The 20,987-nt window shown below is 37.1% G+C and overlaps 1 protein-coding gene across 2 annotated transcripts in view; it reads right to left on the bottom strand.

The window, feature by feature from the left end:
• Positions 1–20,987, bottom strand: part of schip1 (schwannomin interacting protein 1) — a 938,589-nt gene that overhangs the window by 805,451 nt on the left and 112,151 nt on the right. Inside the window, exons 1-2 of one of the 2 annotated variants that reach the window (XM_062060220.1) lie at positions 15,283–15,399; positions 14,964–15,056 (exon numbers count right to left, since the gene is read on the bottom strand). The exons of the other annotated variant lie outside the window; for it this stretch is intronic. Of the exons in view, the coding sequence (XP_061916204.1) occupies positions 14,964–15,056; positions 15,283–15,384 (195 nt within the window). The 5' untranslated portion in view covers positions 15,385–15,399. Of the gene's footprint in view, positions 1–14,963; positions 15,057–15,282; positions 15,400–20,987 lie in introns of those variants that run through there. 2 annotated transcript variants of the gene reach the window in all.

Below are 20,987 nucleotides of genomic sequence, written 5' to 3'. Positions count from 1 at the left end.
CGTGGGAAAAAAAGTAGCGGCTTACAATTCAGTAAATACGTTATGTTTTTACTTCAACACAAAAAAGTTTGAAACGTATGATGAACTGGACTTTTTTTTATCTGCACTGCAACCACAAAATGTCCTCATTGTGGTATAAATAAAGTACATTCTATCCTAATATAATAATTGATTACATTGCTAGATAATATTAAAGTTTAAAATAATGTCATGCATTTCAGGCAGTACATGTATTTTTTCTGTCAAAATAGAAATAAGAAATACATTTATGAAGAATGCATAAAGCACTTTATTGAGACATATCATTTCCAAGCTTTTGTGGGCCATATAAAATGATGTGGTGGGCCAGATCTGGTTCCAAGGCTTTGAGTTTGACACCTGTGGTCTATATTGTGTCAAACAAATCGGCAAGTGCAGAAACAGATTGTCATGAATGTTCAAAACCAAAACCAGTGAAGTTGGCACGTTGTGTAAATGGTAAATAAAAACAGAATACAATGATTTGCAAATCCTTTTCAACTTATATTCATTTGAATAGACTGCAAAGACAAGATATTTAATGTTCACACTGAGAAACTATTTTTGTTTTTTGCAAATAATCATTAACTTAGAATTTAATGGCAGCAACACATTGCAAAAAAGTTGGCACAGGGGCATTTTTACCACTGTGTTACATGGCCTTTCCTTTTAACAACAATCAATAAAGGTTTGGGAACTGAGGAGACACATTTTTGAAGCTTCTCAGGTGGAATTCTTTCCCATTCTTGCTTGATTTACAGCTTAAGTTGTTCAACAGTCTCCGTTGTGGTATTTTAGGCTTTATAATGCACCACACATTTTTAATGGGAGACAGGTCTGGACTAAAGGCAGGCCAGTCTAGTACCCACACTCTTTTACTATGAAGCCACGCTGTTGTAACAGGTGGCTTGGCACTGTCTTGCTGAAATAAGCAGGGGCGTCCATAATAACATTGCTTGGATGGCAACATATGTTGCTCCAAAACCTGTATGTACCTTTCAGCATTAATGGTGCCTTCACAGATGTGTAAGTTACCCATGTCTTGGGCACTAATACACCCCCATACCATCACAGATGCTGGCTTTTCAACTTTGCGCCTATAACAATCAGGATGGTTCTTTTCCTCTTTGGTCCGGAGGACACAACGTCCACAGTTTCCAAAAACACTTTGAAATGTGGACTCGTCAGAACACAGAACACTTTTCCACTTTGCATCAGTCCATCTTAGATGAGCTCGGGCCCAGCGAAGCCGGCGGCTTTTCTGGGTGTTGTTGATAAATGGCTTTCGCTTTGCATAGTAGAGTTTTAACTTGCACTTACAGATGTAGCGACCAACTGTAGTTACTGACAGTGGTTTTCTGAAGTGTTCCTGAGCCCATGTGGTGATATCCTTTACACACTGATGTCACTTTTTGATGCAGTACCGCCTGAGAGATCGAAGGTCTGTAATATCATCGCTTACATGCAGTGATTTCTCCAGATTCTCTGAACCTTTTTATTATTCTACGGACCTTAGATGCTGAAATCCCTAAATTCCTTGCAACAGCTGGTTGAGAAATGTTGATCTTAAACTGTTGGACAATTTTCTCAGGTATTTGTTCACAAAAAGGTGACCCTCGCCCCATCCTTGTTTGTGAATGACTGAGCATTTCATGGAAGCTGCTTTTATACCCAATCATGGCACCCACCTGTTCCCCAATTAGCCTGTTCACCTGTGGGATGTTCCAAATAAGTGTTTGATGAGCATTCCTCAACTTTCTCATGCCAGCTTTTTTGAAACATATTGCAGGCATCAAATTCCAGAACGAGCTAATATTCGCAAAAAATAAAGTTTTCCAGTTTGAACGTTAAGTTTCTTGTCTTTGCAGTCAATTCAGTTGATTATAGGTTGAAAGGGATTTGCTAATCATTGTATTCTCTTTTTATTTACCATTTACACAACGTGACAACTTCACTGCTTTTGGGTTTTGTAATAAAACACCTTAATATTATGTCATTATGATATTCAAACAACCTGCAATTGTTGTCATAGTAAAATAAATATGTTTTCAAACTTATGCCCCACTTGATTTTTAAGCGAATAATTGATTAACTGATCATTACTTCTTTCACTTCCATGTCATGGAGTGGCACTGCTGGGTCTCTGCATGACATAGTCGCTTCCCATTGTTAGCCTATTGGTTGAGGTGACACATGACACATTGTAAAAGTGGAGCCTCCCCGCGGGAATACTAATAGACGGGAACTGTGAGTCTGCAGACTGAGCGAGAAATGACATTAAAAGAAATGAAATGTCTGAGAAAGGGCGCGATGGAATTATGAATTTTAAGAAAGGAAAAAAGAGGGAGAAGGCTTGGGGAGCAGTGGAGCACAAAAAGGGAGAAAAAAAGGTGTGCAGATGAGAACATGAAAAGGTGTTGTGTTAGGCTGACGTGAAAGAAGGATGAAAGAGTTGAAAAGCCCAAATGAATAATTCAACTGCAAAAAAAAAAAAAAAAAAAAAAAAAAACATGGAATCAGCAGAAAAGAAGCTGTGGCTCTCTACATGCACCTGCCTGGTCACAGCTGCATGGTGTTTGTGTCTTTTTAGCTCAAAGCTTCCATTTGGAATGCAACGCAGGCTCACATCCTTGACGCTTTGACCTTTTTTCTCTCGATGCTTTTGTACACTTGCAAATGTGGCCCCCCTGCAGAGCTGTATGCATAGCAACAAAAGGGAGCAAAGCATGGCAATGGTAAAAATGTGAGAGGAAGGAGCAGAGCTCCTTTTAATCCGACCTCTTCTCCGTGGCTCAGCAATTAGTCTATTCACCTCCTGTGTTCAACATAACTACACATTAAGTAACTAACAGACTAACAGATGAATAAAAATGCATTACATAAACAAACTATATATATATATATATATATATATATATATATATATATATATATATATATATATATATATATATATATATATATATATATATATATATAAAAAAATAAGGAAACACTTTAGTATGGGGAACACATCCATCCATCCATCTTCTACCGCTTGTCCCTTTATTCACTATTAATTACTTGCTTATTAACATGCAAATTAGTAACATATTGGCTCTTAATTAGTCATTATTAAGTACTTATTAATGCCTTATACTGCATGGCCTTATTACACAACATTAACTAAGAGTCTTTCCTCAATAACCTCAGAATTATTGCTTATTAGTAACCCTAACCATAACCCAAATGCTAACCCTTATTTGTTCCCCTAGTGTCCAAATAACTCTAAATTAAGTCTTTGTTACTTTAATAAGCAACTAATTAATGGTGAATATGTTCCCCATACTAAAGTGTTACCAAAAAAAAAAAAATACATATAAAAAAGATAAGTAATATCAAAATCCATCCATCCATTTCCTACCGCTTGTCCCTTTATTCATCATTAATTACTTGCTTATTAACATGCAAATTAGTAACATATTGGCTCTTAATTAGTCATTAGTAAGTACTTATTAATGCCTTACTCTGCATGGCCTTATTATACAACCAGTAAGCCATTAACTAAGAGTCTTCCCTCAATAACCTCAGAATTATTGCTTATGAGTAACCCTAACCCTAACCATAACCCAAATGCTAACCCTTATTTGTTCCCCTAGTGTCCAAATAACTCTAAATTAAGTCTTTGTTACTTTAATAAGCAACTAATTAATGGTGAATATGTTCCCCATACTAAAGTGTTACCAAAAAAAAAAAAAAATACATATAAAAAAGATAAGTAATATCAAAATCCATCCATCCATTTCCTACCGCTTGTCCCTTTATTCATCATTAATTACTTGCTTATTAACATGCAAATTAGTAACATATTGGCTCTTAATTAGTCATTAGTAAGTACTTATTAATGCCTTACTCTGCATGGCCTTATTATACAACCAGTAAGCCATTAACTAAGAGTCTTCCCTCAATAACCTCAGAATTATTGCTTATTAGTAACCCTAACCCTAACCATAACCCAAATGCTAACCCTTATTTGTTCCCCTAGTGTCCAAATAACTCTAAATTAAGTCTTTGTTACTTTAATAAGCAACTAATTAATGGTGAATATGTTCCCCATACTAAAGTGTTACCAAAAAAAAAAAATAATGAATACATATAAAAAAGATAATTCATATCAAAATCCATCCATCCATTTCCTACCGCTTGTCCCTTTATTCACCATTAATTACTTGAAAAAAGATAATTCATATCAAAATCCATCCATCCATTTCCTACCGCTTGTCCCTTTATTCACCATTAATTACTTGCTTATTAACATGCAAATTAGTAACATATTGGCTCTTAATTAGTCATTATTAAGTACTTATTAATGCCTTATACTGCATGGCCTTATTATACAACATTAACTAAGAGTCTTCCCTCAATAACCTCAGAATTATTGCTTATTAGTAACCCTAACCCTTATATGTTCCCCTAGTGTCCAAATAACTCTAAATTAAATCTTTGTTACTTTAATAAGCAACTAATTAATGGTGAATATGTTCCCCATACTAAAGTGTTACCAAAAAAAAATTTATAAATACATATAAAAAAGATAATTCATATCAAAATCCATCCATCCATTTCCTACCGCGTGTCCCTTTATTCTCCATTAATTACTTGCTTATTAACATGCAAATTAGTAACATATTGGCTCTTAATTAGTCATTATTAAGTACTTATTAATGCATTATACTGCATGGCCTTATTATACAACATTAACTAAGAGTCTTCCCTCAATAACCTCAGAATTATTGCTTATTAGTAACCCTAACCCTAATACTAACCCTTATATGTTCCCCTTGTGTCCAAACAACTCTAAATTAAGTCTTTGTTACTTTAATAAGCAACTAATTAATGGTGAATATGTTCCCCATACTAAAGTGTTACCAAAAAATAATAATAATAATAAATACATATAAAAAAGATAATTAATATAAAAATCCATCCATCCATTTCCTACCGCTTGTCCCTTTATTCACCATTAATTACTTGCTTATTAACATGCAAATTAGTAACATATTGGCTCTTAATTAGTCATTATTAAGTACTTATTAATGCCTTATACTGCATGGCCTTATTATAAAACCAGTAAGCCAATAACTAAGAGTCTTCCCTCAATAACCTTAGAATTATTGCTTATTAGTAACCCTAACCCTAACCATAACCCTAATACGAACCCTAACCCTAACCCTAACCCTTATATGTTCCCCTAGTGTCCAAATAACTCTAAATTAAGTATTTGTTACTTTAATAAGCAACTAATTAATGATGAATATGTTAAAGTGTTACCAAAAAAATAAAAAATAAATAAATACATACAAAAAAGATAATTAATATCAAAATCCATCCATCCATTTCCTACCGCTAGTCCCTTTATTCACCATTAATTACTTTCTTATAAACATGCAAATTAGTAACATATTGGCTATTAATTAGTCATTATTAAGTACGTATTAATGCCTTATTCTGCATGGCCTTGTTATACAATCAGTAAGCCATTAACTAAGTCTTCCCTCAATAACCTCAGAATCATAGTAACCCTAACCCTAACCCTAATACTAACCCTAACCCTTATATGTTCCCCTAGTGTCCAAATAACTCTAAATTAAGTCTTTGTTACTTTAATAAGCAACTAATTAATGGTGAATATGTTCCCCATACTAAAGTGTTACCAATAATAAATAATACATAATAAATACATATTAAAAAGTTCATTATCAAAATATCAAAAATAAATATGAGTTTGTACATTATTATTTGTACATTATTACTACTTTTCTATGCAGTAGTACCTCAACTTAAGAGCGAGATTGCACTCTTAGCGCAAATTAATTGAGATGAATTGAAATCAATGGATTAGTCCTTACAAAACACCACACTTTCAACATGCAACATGCTTTCTGAAAATAAAAACACACTTTTAGATAAGAAATACTGTATGAAAAACAATATAATTAGTTGTATGCTGTATTGTACTAATAATGTACAGCATTATTCTACGGTATCTCCTTCCAGCTGATTCTCTGTCAAACACACCATCAGCAGCATCTACAAATTCTCATGGCTACATGTCCCTCGTTTAGATTTTATTTCAACATTCTTGCCGGGCGTTAGACTCCCCCTGCTTCAGTATGGTGCAGGCGAGCAGTGAACTGCTTTGCCAAAGTCATGTTTTGAGAATTTCTTTCTTTAATTGAATAAATATCGTCCGCTTCTCCTTTCCCAGCACTGTCCTTTACGCGCACTTTTTGATTTCCCATGCTCGAAAAAACAAAGTTATATCCATCTCTAGCTATAAGCTAAAGCTAGCGTAGGGTTGTAGGGTACACCGGTATTAGTATAGTACTGCGATACTAATGAATCATATTCGGTACTATACCGCCTCTAAAAAGTACCAGGAACGGACACATTTAGGCTTAAAAACTAAAGATAAAGGTGAAGTTAGAACACTGAAATGTCTATCCGCAGTCTGCAGTATTGTAACTACTTCTAAATCACTAATGACTTAGACTTAGACTTAGACAAGGGAAATTGTTCCACACAGTAGCTCAGTTACAATGATGTCTTTATGGAGACAAGTTAAGTACATTTATCTCAAGTTTAATCCCTGTAGGACGAGCGGCGGCTACAAATTATTTACCACACATAGGATGTGTTAAAAATGGTCTAAACGCCATTGGTGGATCTACACCTAACATCCACTGTAATGATACCAAGTACAGGAATGTAGCTAGTCGATACTACTATGATTACATCAGTATTCTTTAGCATCACAAAATATTTTTTTATTTAAATTATGTTTATAAAGTCAGGAAATATGTCCCTGGACACATGAGGACTTTGAATATGACATATGTATGATCCTGTAACTACTTGGTATCGGATCGATACCCACATTTGTGGTATCATCCAAAACTAATGTAAAGTATCAAACAAGAGAAGAATAAGTGATTATTACATTAACAGAAGTGTCGATAGAACATGTTAAGAAAGTAATTAGATATTAACAGTAAATGAACAAGTAGATAATAATTCATTTTCTACCACTTGTCCTTAATAATGTTGACAAAATAATAGAATGATAAATGACACAATATTAAGTTAAGGTACCAATGATTGTCACACACACTCTAGGTGTGACTAAATTATTCTCTGCATTTGACCCATTACCCTTGATCACCCCCTGGGAGGTGAGGGGAGCAGTGAGCAGCAGCGCTGGCCACGCACGGTAATAATTTTTGGTGATTGAACCCCCATTTCCAACCCTTGATGCTGAGTGCCAAGCAGGGAGGTAATGGGTCCCATTTTTTTTTATAGTCGTTGGTATGACTCGGCCAGGGTATAAATGACACAATATGTTACTGCATATGTCAGCAGACTACCGTAATTTCCGGACTATAAGCCGCACCTGACTATAAGCCGCACCAGCTAAATTTAGGGGAAAATACAGGTTGCTCCATATATAAGCCGCACCCGACTATAAGCCGCAGTGTTTTGATGTGTAATTAGCGTAGTATATAGGGGTTCCTGCTACCACGGAGGGGATTGTCGGGACAGAGATGACTGTTTGGGAACGCAAAGCGTCCCATCTATTAACAATAAATCTTTCAATCATTCAATCAAACTTTCACATCTTTGACATGGCGAACAGCATTCGTGCAGAGTACAAATAATACAACGGTGCAAAGTAATACAAAGTGCTCACCTGTACGTTATCAAAATAACCATAAAAGTCAGTCTTTAATCATTGTGTCATCGTCTTCCTCCTGCGTACTAAAACCACCGAAATCCTCTTCGTCGGTGTCGGCGAAGAACAGGCCGTAAATAAGCCGCACCCTTGTATAAGCCGCAGGGACCAGAACGAGGAGAAAAAGTAGCGGCTTATAGTCCGGAAATTACGGTAATTAGGAGTCTTTGTTTGTTTACTTACTACTAAAAGACAAGTTGTCTAGTATGTTCACTATTTTATTTTAGGACAAACTTGCAATAATAAAAATATGTTTAATGTACCCTAAGACTTTTTGTTAAAATAAAGCCAATAATGAATTTTTTTGTGGTCCCTTTTTTTTTTTTTTTTTTTTTTTAGAAAAGTACTGGAATACATTTTGGTACCGGTACCAACATATTGGTATTGGGACAACAATATGCTAGCGAGTAAGATTGGATGTTTTGGGCGGATCTTCCGGGGTTCATTGTAAGATTTGCTAAGCCAACTAATGGCGGGTGTACTTGGACTAAGAATGTCGCTGGCAATTTAAGCATAACAATTAGCTGACAGACAGCTCTTATCTCATAATACTCTTAAATTGGGACACTCTTGAGTCAAGGTACCACTTTATTTTGTATTGTTTCCTGTCCAGCACTCCGATTTTAAACTCCACTTCTTGTCTGCATTTATTTCTCATTCACTTTCCCCCTGTTTGTAATTACACTCGTCTGCTGGCAATGAGCAATCATGAAATGTCTTATGTTTATGTTCAGTGTGCTTTGCACCCTCATTCTGCATTGCCTTTATGAAATACATTCTTCAAACCTGTGCTTCACCTGGCATCCCTAAAGCTACATTTATGTACAAAACCCAAAACCAGTGAAGTTGGCATGTTGTGGAAATCGTACAAACCCCGTTTCCATATGAGTTGGGAAATTGTGTTAGATGTAAATATAAACGGAATATAATGATTTGCAAATCTTTTTCAACCCATATTCAATTGAATGCACTACAAAGACAAGATATTTGATGTTCAAACTCATAAACTGATAATTAACTTAGAATTTCATGGCTGCAACACGTGCCAAAGTAGTTGGGAAAGGGCATGTTCACCACTGTGTTACATGGCCTTTCCTTTTAACAACACTCAGTAAACGTTTGGGAACTGAGGAGACACATTTTTTGAGCTTCTCAGGTGGAATTATCTCCCATTCTTGATTGATGTACAGCTTAAGTTGTTCAACAGTCCGGGGGTCTCCGTTGTGGTGTTTTAGGCTTCATAATGCGCCACACATTTTCAATGGGAGACAGGTCTGGACTACAGGCAGGCCAGTCTAGTACCCGCACTCTTTTACTATGAAGCCACGTTGATGCAACACGTGGCTTGGCATTGTCTTGCTGAAATAAGCAGGGGCGTCCATGGTAACGTTGCTTGGATGGCAACACATGTTGCTCCAAAACCTGTATGTTCCTTTCAGCATTAATGGCGCATTCACAGATGTGTAAGTTACCCATGTCGTGGGCACTAATACACCCCCATACCATCACAGATGCTGGCTTTTCAACTTTGCGCCTGTAACAATTCGGATGGTTCTTTTCCTCTTTGGTCCGGAGGACACGACGTCCACAGTTTCCAAAAACAATTTGAAATGTGGACTCGTCAGACCACAGAACACTTTTCCACTTTGTATCAGTCCATCTTAAATGAGCTCAGGCCCAGCTAAGCCGACGGCATTTCTGGGTGTTGTTGATAAACGGTTTCCGCCTTGCATAGGAGAGTTTTAACTTGCACTTACAGATGTAGCGACCAACTGTAGTTACTGACAGTGGGTTTCTGAAGTGTTCCTGAGCCCATGTGGTGATATCCTTTACACACTGATGTCGCTTGTTGATGCAGTACAGCCTGAGGGATCGAAGGTCACGGGCTTTGCTGCTTATGTGCAGTGATTTCTCCAGATTCTCTGAACCCTTTGATGATATTACGGACCGTAGATGGTGAAATGCCTAAATTCCTTGCAATAGTTGGTTGAGAAAGGTTTTTCTTAAACTGTTCAACAATTTGCTCACGCATTTGTTGACAAAGTGGTGACCCTCGCCCCATCCTTGTTTGTGAATGACTGAGCATTTCATGGAATCTACTTTTATACCCAATCATGGCACCCACCTGTTCCCAATTTGCCTGTTCACCTGTGGGATGTTCCAAATAAGTGTTTGATGAGCATTCCTCAACTTTATCAGTATGTATTGCCACATTTCCCAACTTCCTTGTCATGTGTTGCTGGCATCAAATTCTAAAGTTAATGATTATTTGAAAAAAAAAAAAAAGTTTGAACATCAAATATGTTGTCTTTGTAGCATATTCAACTGAATATGGGTTGAAAATGATTTGCAAATCATTGTATTCCGTTTATATTTACATCTAACACAATGTCCCAACTCATATGGAAACAGGGTTTGTAAATAAAAAACAGAATGCAATGATTTGCAAATAATTTTCAAAAGAAAATATATTTAATGTTCGAACTGGAAAACTTTATTTTTTGCAAATATTAACTCATTTGGTATTTGATGCCTGCAACATGTTTCAAAAAAGCTGGCACAAGTGGCAAAAAAGACGGAGAAAGTTGAGGAATGCTCATTAAATATTTGGAACATCCCACAGGTGAACAGGCTAATTGGGAACAGGTGCCACAACGGAGACCCCGGACTGTTGAACAACTTAAGCTGTACATCAAGCAAGAATGGGAAAGAATTCCACCTGAAAAGCTTCAAAAATGTGTCTACTCAGTTCCCAAACATTTACTGAGTGTTGTTAAAAGGAAAGGCCATGTAACAGTGGTAAAAATGCCCCTGTGACAACTTTTTTGCAATGTGTTGCTGCCATTAAATTCCAAGTTAATAATTATTTGCAAAAAAAATATATGTTTGTCAGTTCAAACATTAAATATCTTATCTTTGCAGTCTATTCAATTGAATATAAGTTGAAAATGATTTGCAAATCATTGTATTCTGTTTTTATTTACGAATTACACAATGTGCCAACTTCACTGGTTTTGGGTTTGGTAAATAAAAGCAGAATATAGACTAGGCAGGAACTTATGGTATAACAATAATGATAGATGATGAAAAGTTGGATTGATCATATCAGCATGTAAATCAGTGATATTTGAGGATTTGCACAAACATTTTACGCTGACCAATGCTGCAATTGAAGTAAATACTGCTGGACGGCCGCCAGGAACACTTGAATTTGTTTCAACTGCCCTTGCTTTACTAAATCAAGCTAATGCAACACTAATAGCGATAAGCTAGAAAGGGAGGGGGGGGGCAGCAAATTGGATTTCTCCACACTCATTTCACTGAGAGTGAGAGCATTGAAAGCTGGCACGGTATAAAATCTACATTTGTTTAGACTCAGCTGTATTGATGTAAGTCGGGCGAGTACACAGTAAATATTGAGTTTTGGAAATGTTTGTAAGTGCACCAGTGGGTGATTACTGACCCTCTCCTTCGACTGTTTCATCTCTCCATCCATCTTTGCGGCACACAACTTAACCGCGCTCCTGTTGGCGTTCCATTTACACCCCGGAATAAATTCTGTGTTACGGTGTCTCGTAAAACAGACAAGTTTCACCCTAACACAACTCCAATATATACTTGCATCCTTGCACATACACTATGATTAATGCCGGAACAATCAGATACACCCAAACTGTGTAAAAAGGGGAAAAAGTAATTCTCATGTGGATTGAGGGTGAAATCTTAGGGAAGGTACTATACTTTCTTAACAAGCACACTATTTTACAGCAGCATGAAGCCAGGTATTGACTCACTGCAAAACATTGTTGGCCATTATGTCTCGGAAGGGGTGCCGGGTTGATTGCGTTAAAAAAAACTACAACTAAAAAGTACCGATCAACAATATTTACTATGGCGTCAGGGTCGCCCCTTGATGGACGTACACGGCCACCGAGGGCCTTGTGAGTTGACCGCTGGCTGGTGTGAGCTCAGTATGAAGAAACAAAACGAAAACACTTTTTATTTCAACACCGACTCTAACTTGTCGTTGAAAGTGTAGAGACCAAATGCAGACAGAGTTAGCCTCCTATGTGTTTCTGCTAAGGGGTATAAAAAGAAATATGGAAGCTGGACGAATAAGAAGCTAAAAACACCACTTCCAAGTGGTATTGGAAAGAGGAAAATTATTTTCCCTCTCCACAATGTAATATATATATATAAACATATATATATATATATATATATATATATAAACATATATATAAACATATATATATATATATATAAACATATATATATATATATATATATATATATATATATATATATATATATATATATATATATATATATATATATATATATATATATATAAACATATATATATATATATATATATAAACATATATATATAAACATATATATATATATATATATATATACATATATATACTGTATATATATGCATATATATATATATATATATGCATATATATATATATATATATATATATATATATATATACTATATATATATATATATGTGTGTTTATATATATATATATATATATATATATATATATATACATATATATACGCATATATATATATATATATATACATACATATACGCATATATATATACATATACGCATATATATATATATGTATACATACATACACGCATATATATATACATATACGCATATATATATATGTATACATATACGCATATATATTTTATATATATACATATACGCATATATATATATATATATACGCATATATATATATATAAATATACGCATATATATATATATATATATATACACATATATACACATATATATACACATATACGCATATATATATATATATACATATACGCATATATATATATATACATATACGCATATATATATATATATATATATATATATATATATATATATATATATATATATATATATATGCATATATATAAATATACGCATATATATATATATATATATATATTTACATATATATATATATAAATATACGCATATATATACACATATACGCATATATATATATATATATACATATGCGTATATATATATATATATATATATATATATATATATATATATATATATATATATATATATATATATATATATATATATATGTTTAAATACACACACACATACAACTTGGTCATCTGATAAATAGCTTGCCTGCTGACAAAGTGTGGGCACCCCTGGTGCAGCCTAATTGCTGTGGACATATGTGTGCTGAAAATACTGAATGCGAAAGGAATATTGTGCAATTAAAAGTTGTTTTTGCTTTTTTTTACCACATTTCAAGGGCGAGGGTTACTTTTTTTCACCACACGACCATATTATCAATAAACGACTCTTTCCGCAAAAGCAAATAGATTTTCTACAAATTATAGCAAATTATGAACACATCCTACTTAAAAAGGGGCTTATTGTAATATTTTCAAACCCAAAAAATGTAACAACACCACCACCGGCTGTTAGTATTAGTGGTTTTCCCCGAAAATATATATATAAAAAAGTGTCTATACTTTTCACAATTACTAATTACAGTACCAGATCAGTACCAGTGACATTGAGTGGATTAGCCCAACTTCCAACAGGTTCTTTCCTTGAGACTGAATCGAGAGCGCTTCTCCTGATTGCAATCATATAGTGCACATCATTTTACCACATTTTTTTCTTCAAGCTCCTAAATTATTTCCCAATCACTCACACAAAATGTGTCTATCGATTAATCAGCTATGATTCACTTGGCTAAAGAAGCAGAGATTGAACTGTTAAAAGCAGCTCGCCAGGCTGGGGAGCACTTCTCCGCCCGACGCTATCATTTTACGTTTACGAGTCGCTTTCTCTTCTCCAACGGTATTTCACACGCTGTTAAGCTACCTTGAGAAATGCTAGGCGTCTCCAAGGAGACCTTAAAAATGTCAAAGAGAGGTAAAGAGATCGTCACAACAAGATAAGTGTAATCCTGCAAGAGGGAGGAAAGATAACATCGAATGAAATAGCAGGTTATCTCGTCTCAAAGGTGCTAAAGCTAAGCATCGCTCTCCTAAAATATACCATACATACCATACCGACTTTGTTTATAAAGCCCTTTAAAAACAACCACAATTGAAGAACAAAGGGCTTTAAACCACAAAGAAATACAGGCGAAGGACAGACTAAAAAATAACATTTAAAACAGAGGTAAAAAAGCAAAATGCCTAGAAAGAAGGTTTTTAACCTCGGCCAGCTGACGTAATGGAGATCGTCGTCGACTTCATGAAACACAACACTGACCTAGCCCCCCTCTACATCGAGGGTGAGTGTGTGGGGAGGGTCCACACCTTACGGTCTCTTGGCGTCCTTATCTCTGACAACATCTCCTGGTCAGAGAACACCACTGCCATCACTAAGAAGCAGCGGCTGCACTTCATGAGAGTCCTCGAGAAGTACAACCTGGACTCCAACCTGCTGCTGACCTTCTACCACTCATTCATCGAGAGCCTGCTGACACACTGCATCACAGCGTGGTACGGCAGCTGCACCGTTGCAGACGAGGAGAGGCTCCAGAGAATGGTAAAGGCAGCATAGCGGATCATCGGCTGCCCTCTCCCCTCCCTGACAGACATGTACACCTCCCGCTGCCTCAGCAGAGCTATCAACATTTGACCTGCTGCCCTCAGGAAGGCGCTACAGGGTCATCAGGTCTAAGACAAACAGTTTTTTTTTCCCTAAAGCCATAACCACAGTGAACTCTCATAGGCACTGACTTTATAGTTTAGCACCTCTGTGTGCAATTTTTACTATCCACCCACAGTCTGAATGCTTCTGTATATATGTACAGGGGCGCCGCTAGGGATTTTGGGCCCCATGAAAAGAATCTTTACAGGGCCCCCAACACAGCCGCAACATTTTTTTAATTCTATTTTACATACAATTATGCATTTTAATGGTATTTTTGACTATCATTACCATATTTTTGAAAGAAGAACAGCATCACAGTTGACATTTACAGTAGGGGAAGAACTGAGCACTCTGAATACAATGGAATTCATTTTGAGTCATTCATTTGCTGCACCATTGATTCTTGAGACTGTAGTAAAATGTATTATACTTTGTATTATATTATTATTATTATTATTATTATTTCAACACACACAGCTGCTCACCTCCTTCCTCATGTGGGGGCACTGGGGCTGATTCAGGGGCAGGGGGAGTTGGGGGCTGACAGACAGCTGCTGCTGCTGCTGGTGCACTTGACTCTGTTCAGAATGAGGCATCATTTTGAGAGAGGGGAGGTCAACTATTATTGAATAAGAACAGCTTGATAAATGTTTGACTGGATTGATTATTTAACTAATATAGCAGTAAAATGCAAAAATCCAGAGTTTTCTTGAGCTAACATGGTGAGAAAAGTGAGCTAGCTTATTACCACAGACAGGGACAAAGTTAATATGTATAACTTTCCACCACAACTAACAAACCCACCTTTTTTTGGAAATATTGGGTGACATATTGTCGACCCTTCAACTCCTTCTCCTCTCTTATTTTATTTTCCTTTCTTTTTTGGCTGCCTGATTTTTGAGGCATACTGCTGTCTCCTCCGCTTTGCCCGCTGTGGCGCTGTCTGTCTGTGACAAATCGCCGGTGCTCTACCTGCAGCTGATCCAGTCGGACTGAACCATTTTATGTAAATAGAGGGGGGGAAGGGAGGGCCCTGCATGTGTTGATGCTTCCAAAACAAATAAAGGTATTGTTACCAGGACATGGAAAATAAAACATGTGTGATTATATGTTAGTTAATAACTTAGTGTCATTATTTTTTCTGTATTATAATTTCATCATCATTAGGGGCCTCTCTGGGCCCCCCTCCATCATGGGCCCCTATAATCCGTCTCCTTTACCCCCCCTTTTCGGCGCCCCTGTATATGTATATAGTATAATATTTAAACAACACATTCAGAACATTCGTTCTCAGGACTGGACTGTGCACCTTACCTCCCTTTGCACTATTTTTATTTTCTTTCCTTCCTATGTTTTGCATTTTTATAGACTGTCGCACTGATACTGGAGTTGCTTTTAATCTCATTGTACCTGTGTGTAGTGAAAATAAAATGCATTATATTCTATTGGAAATGAAAAAAAGCTGGCTTTCACCAATGTGCCAATCTGACGTTCCAATTTAAAATCACTATCAATACCCAAGCCCAGGTTGGTGACCACGTGCTTAGCAAAGGGGCCAAAGTCAACAAGGGGGGCGGGGGGCTCACAGGTACCACTAGGTCCAAACACTATTACTACAGTCTTCTTTTCATTGAAATTTAAGAAATGTAGGGCCATACAGGTTTTGATATCATCAAGACAAGCAAGTCGTGGCTGCATTGAAGACGCATGACTTCTCTTTAACGGAAAATAAATGTATGTGTCATCAGCGTAACAATGACAATAAATATTGTGCTTTCCTAGGATTGAACCCAAGGGAAGTAAATAAACAGAAAACAGCAGTGGTCCTAAAACTGAGCGTCAAGGGAGCAACAGAGGATTCAGAACCAGCAACATTTGCAGAGAAGGTCCTGTTTGTCAAATACGACTTCAGCCAACTCAAAGCATCCATCCATCCATCCATCCATCTTCTTCCGCTTATTCGAGGTCGGGTCGCTGGGGCAGCAGCCTAAGCAGGGAAGCCCAGACTTCCCTTTCCCCAGCCACTTCGTCCAGCTCTTCCCGGGGGATCCCGAGGCGTTCCCAGGCCAGCCGGGAGACAGTCTTCCCAACGTGTCCTGGGTCTTCCCCGTGGCCACCTACCGGTCGAACGTGCCCTGAGTGGGTGGAATCCTGACCATATGCCCGAACCACTTCATCTGGCTCCTCTCCATGTGGAGGAGCAGCGGCTTTACTTTGAGTTCCTCCCGGATGGCAGAGCTTCTCACCCTATCTCTAAGGGAGAGACCCGCCACCCGGCGGAGGAAACTCAGTTCGGCCGCTTGTACCCGTGATCTTGTCCTTTCGGTCATAACCCAAAGCTCATTACCATAGGTGAGGATGGGAACGTAGATCGACCGGTAAATTGAGAGCTTTGCATTCCTTCTTCACCACAACGGATCGATACAGCGTCCGCATTACTGAAGACGCCACAACGATCCGCCTGTCGATCTCACGATCCACTCTTCCCTCGCTCATGAACAAGACTCCGAGGTACTGGAACTCCTCCACTTAGGGCAGGGTCTCCTCCCCAACCGGAGATTGCACTCCACCCTTTTCCGGGCGAGAACTCAAAGCAGTACCACATATATCTCCACTGATGTAATAATACGGACGCCAACCTGTGGTCGTCATTGCTGAAAACTTTTTAGAGTGAGTTTTATCGTCTTCAAGCTGCACTATTTACGTTTTGTTTGAATCCATACATGCCCCCAAAGTGTCCCGTAAGGAATGGCTGCTGTGTGTCGCATGCCTTTATTATATCACCCGAGACACAGTCAACTCTTTAAACGTTAAAGCCTTCAATCAGACTGACTGAGCTCCGGCAATCAATGTTGGCGTTGGTGCTTACTTCCCACACACATTTACTCTCCTCAACCATAAAGCTGTGACTTCCTCCCCGCCTGCTCTCTGTCTGATGGGTTTTATCTGAAAGTTAATCTCCTTAAAACAACAATCTCCTCATCCCTTCTCTGGCTTTGTCTTAACGGCCTCTTTCTGTTATGTCCCGAAGACATTCGTCTTCCCAACACCAGACCTCTCCATCTTCCCGCCGCTCCGGCCTGCCACCCTACCCCTCGTTTCTGCCTCGTCACATGTCTACCCATGACTCTTTGCTGCCTCAACAGCTCTACTCTTGTTTCCCCTCGCTGCACGTTGATGGATAGCCATCACCACATCATGTAAAGGTCAGGGTAGATGATGAGTGGGTCAAATTCTGCAACGGAGCCACGTTATTTCAACTACTACTCGGTTTTCATAGGATTCGGTTTTTGCGATCACGGTTAAACATTACGCCTGAGAAACTAGTTTGTTTGCCCTAGGGTTGTCCCGATACCAATATTTTAGTAACGGTACCAGCTCAGTGGCCTTGTGGTTAGAGTGTCCCTCCTGGGAGTTTGTGAGTTCAAACCCCGGCCGAGTCATACCAAAGACTACAAAAATGGTACCCATTGCCTCCCTGCTTGGCACATCAAGGGTTGCAATTGGGGGCTAAATCACCAAAAATGATTCCCGAGCACGGCACACGCTGCTGCTCACTGCTCCCCTCACTTCCCAGGGGGTGGAACAAGGGGATGGGTCAAATGCAGAGGACAAATTTCACCACACCTAGTGTGTGTATGAGACAATCGTTGGGACTTTAACTTTAAAATGTATTTCGATACTTTTCGGTACTTTTCTAAATAAAGGGGACCACAAAAAATTTGCATTATTGGCTTTATTTTAACAAAAAATCTTAGGGTACATTAAACATGTTTATTATTGCAAGTTTGTCCTTAAACAAAATAGTGAACATGCTAGACAACTTGTCTTTTATTAGTAAGTAAACAAACAAAGGTTCCTAATTAGTCTGCTGACATATGCAGTAACATATTGTGTCATTTATCATTCGATTTTGTCAAAATTATGAGGGACAAGCTGTAAAAATGTATTATTAATCCACTTGTTCATTTACTGTTAATATCTGCTTACTTTCTGTTTTAACATGTTCTATCTACACTTCTGTTAAAATGTAATAATCACTTATTCTTCTCTTCTTTGATACTTTACATTAGTTTTGGATGATACTGCAAATTTAGGTATCAATCCGATACCAAGTAGTTACAGGATCATACATTGGTCATATTCAAAGTTCTCATGTGTACAGGGACATATTTCCTGACTTTATAAACATAATATACATTTTTAAAAAAGGAAAAAAAAAGTCTTGTGTGAGGATAAGAAATATCGATGTAATCATAGTAGTTTCGACTAGATACGCTCCTGTACTTGGTATCATTACAGTGGATGTTAGGTGTAGATCCAACCATGGCGTGTGTTTACATTGTGACGCCGGTGAGCTATTGTATCCTCCTACGGTGTGTAGTGAAGCATGTTTAGCTATTCCTTGTCCTGCATTGATAATGATACTTGTAGGAAACATACTTTATTTGTCACCATGGAGGCGAGGATTACGCCGTGGACGTTTGCCGCTAGCTAGTTAGCCATGTCTTAAAGCACCTCTTCCTGAGGGTGTTTCAGTGTTATAACTTCACCTTTATCTTTACTTTTTAAGCCAAATGTGTCCGTTCTCCCTTTTCTGTCTACACACTGTGTCTGCTTGTAAGTACTCTGTGTGTGTGCGCTGCCAAACATGCTCCTCTGCTCGTAAAACCAGCAATGTCACGACGTGCCATCATGCCTGGGAACCAATACTTTTCAAAAAGAGTATAGTACCGTTTTTGATTCATTAGTACCGCGATACTATACTAGTACCAATATACCATACTACCATAGTTTTCTCACATATAGTATCATTCTGCGTAATCCAGTACCACCAAAAAACTCGGCCTTCTCCAGTTATTAATTCAGTCGTCCCTCTCAACATTGCAGATTTTCTTAAAGCATATACTACACATTTATGGCCTAAGTCAGATGTTAAATTAAGTCTTATTTATGTCTATATTTTTTTTTACAGTGCAGTATTTGTCTTATCTTCTATTATTATTTTGAGGCGATTGATAAAGATATCCACCAAGCTGTACATTTCTGTGTTAAGGTTGACAATGTTAACAACATGGCCACTAATCTTAGCCCTATCTTCACGACGACAATCAATTTGACAAACTTTTGGCAAGGCAACTTTTTGCTGTACTTCATCTTCAACTCCTGCCTCATCATTAACACATTTCCACATTGGTGAGCCTTTTGCAAAAGCAGTGTCAAAAGACGAGACCCGGGACGTAGCTGTGACAATGTGCCACTAAACGCTGACATTCAAATTTAACAGCAACGACAATTTGTGATAATATTGCCGGAAAATGCAATGACAATATCAGAATAAGTTAAAGACACTGTCGGAATCCTCCTTAAGGGCCCACCCGCCAGCAGCGAAAAGGCTAATATGCCCAGTGACACTGACAAGGAGAAATTAGTTACTGTATTTTCCGGACTATAAGACGCACTTAAAAATGTGTTTTTTTCTCAAAACTCGACAGTAAGCCTTATAACCCGGTGTGCCTAAAGTAAGGAATACGTTTGGTCATTCTCCCCAGCTTCATCATCACTTGTTGACTCTGTGGTTGTTTGCTTACACCAGAGGTGTCCAAAGTGTGGCCCGGGGGCCATTTGCGGCCCGCAGCTAATCGTTTACCGGCCCCCCACACATTCTGCAAAAATTTAAAAAAACATTTAAAAAAAGTGGAATGAGGTGAAATTTAATCTAACGAGAAAAAGTTGCAATGTTGACACAAAGCTGCGATCCAGGCTGTTTTTTTTTTCTTTTGTCTTTGTTTATTTTTATTTTTTTTGCCATTGCTTAAAAAAAAAAAGACAAAAAATCTCTGTTACAATGAATTATTACTTAAAAAATGTCACTTTAAAATATTTTATGTGGAAAACATATTGCATATATTGTGTGGTTGCCATAAAAAAACATCAGTTTTATTTGACAAAAGAGCATAATACAAACAAAATAATAGTTCAAACGTAAAATCGACAGCTATATCTGAAGTTGATCTCGTAATTTAAGTGTTAAAAGTAAAAAAAAAACTAATAAAAATGTATCACTTTATGAGTGGGGGACCTTTGGATCCATAATATATTTAGTAGGATTGTATTTAACATTTCACTGTGATTACTCAAAAATATGAAATAATTAAAATCAATGGTGTCCTGCATTATTGATCTTTTAGGGCTCTAATTACTAAATGCTGCATATTTCAGGTTTACTATAAAAAACAAAGTTGTCTTTGATAGAAAAGGCATAAAACATTTTTTTTTTTTTTTTTTTTACTTTATATCAACCTGAAGTTGATATAGAGAAGCGTTATATAAAAAATAATAATAATTTGACAAATTTTTTACATTTTAATGACTGAGACCCTTTATGGTCCCCGGGAGCCCTAAAGGTTAAAAAAAAAATCCATATATTTTGTTAAGGTTTGAAAATTAAAAATATCAAAATGGCCCCCGCATGCTTAAAGTTTTCCGTGTGCGGCCCTCAGTGGAAA

The sequence above is a fragment of the Entelurus aequoreus genome, linkage group LG10, assembly GCF_033978785.1.
Source record: "Entelurus aequoreus isolate RoL-2023_Sb linkage group LG10, RoL_Eaeq_v1.1, whole genome shotgun sequence".
Taxonomy (NCBI): Eukaryota; Metazoa; Chordata; class Actinopteri; order Syngnathiformes; family Syngnathidae; genus Entelurus; species Entelurus aequoreus.
Note: the sequence above shows the minus strand (reverse complement) of the source record. Positions and strands in the feature narration are given on the sequence as shown.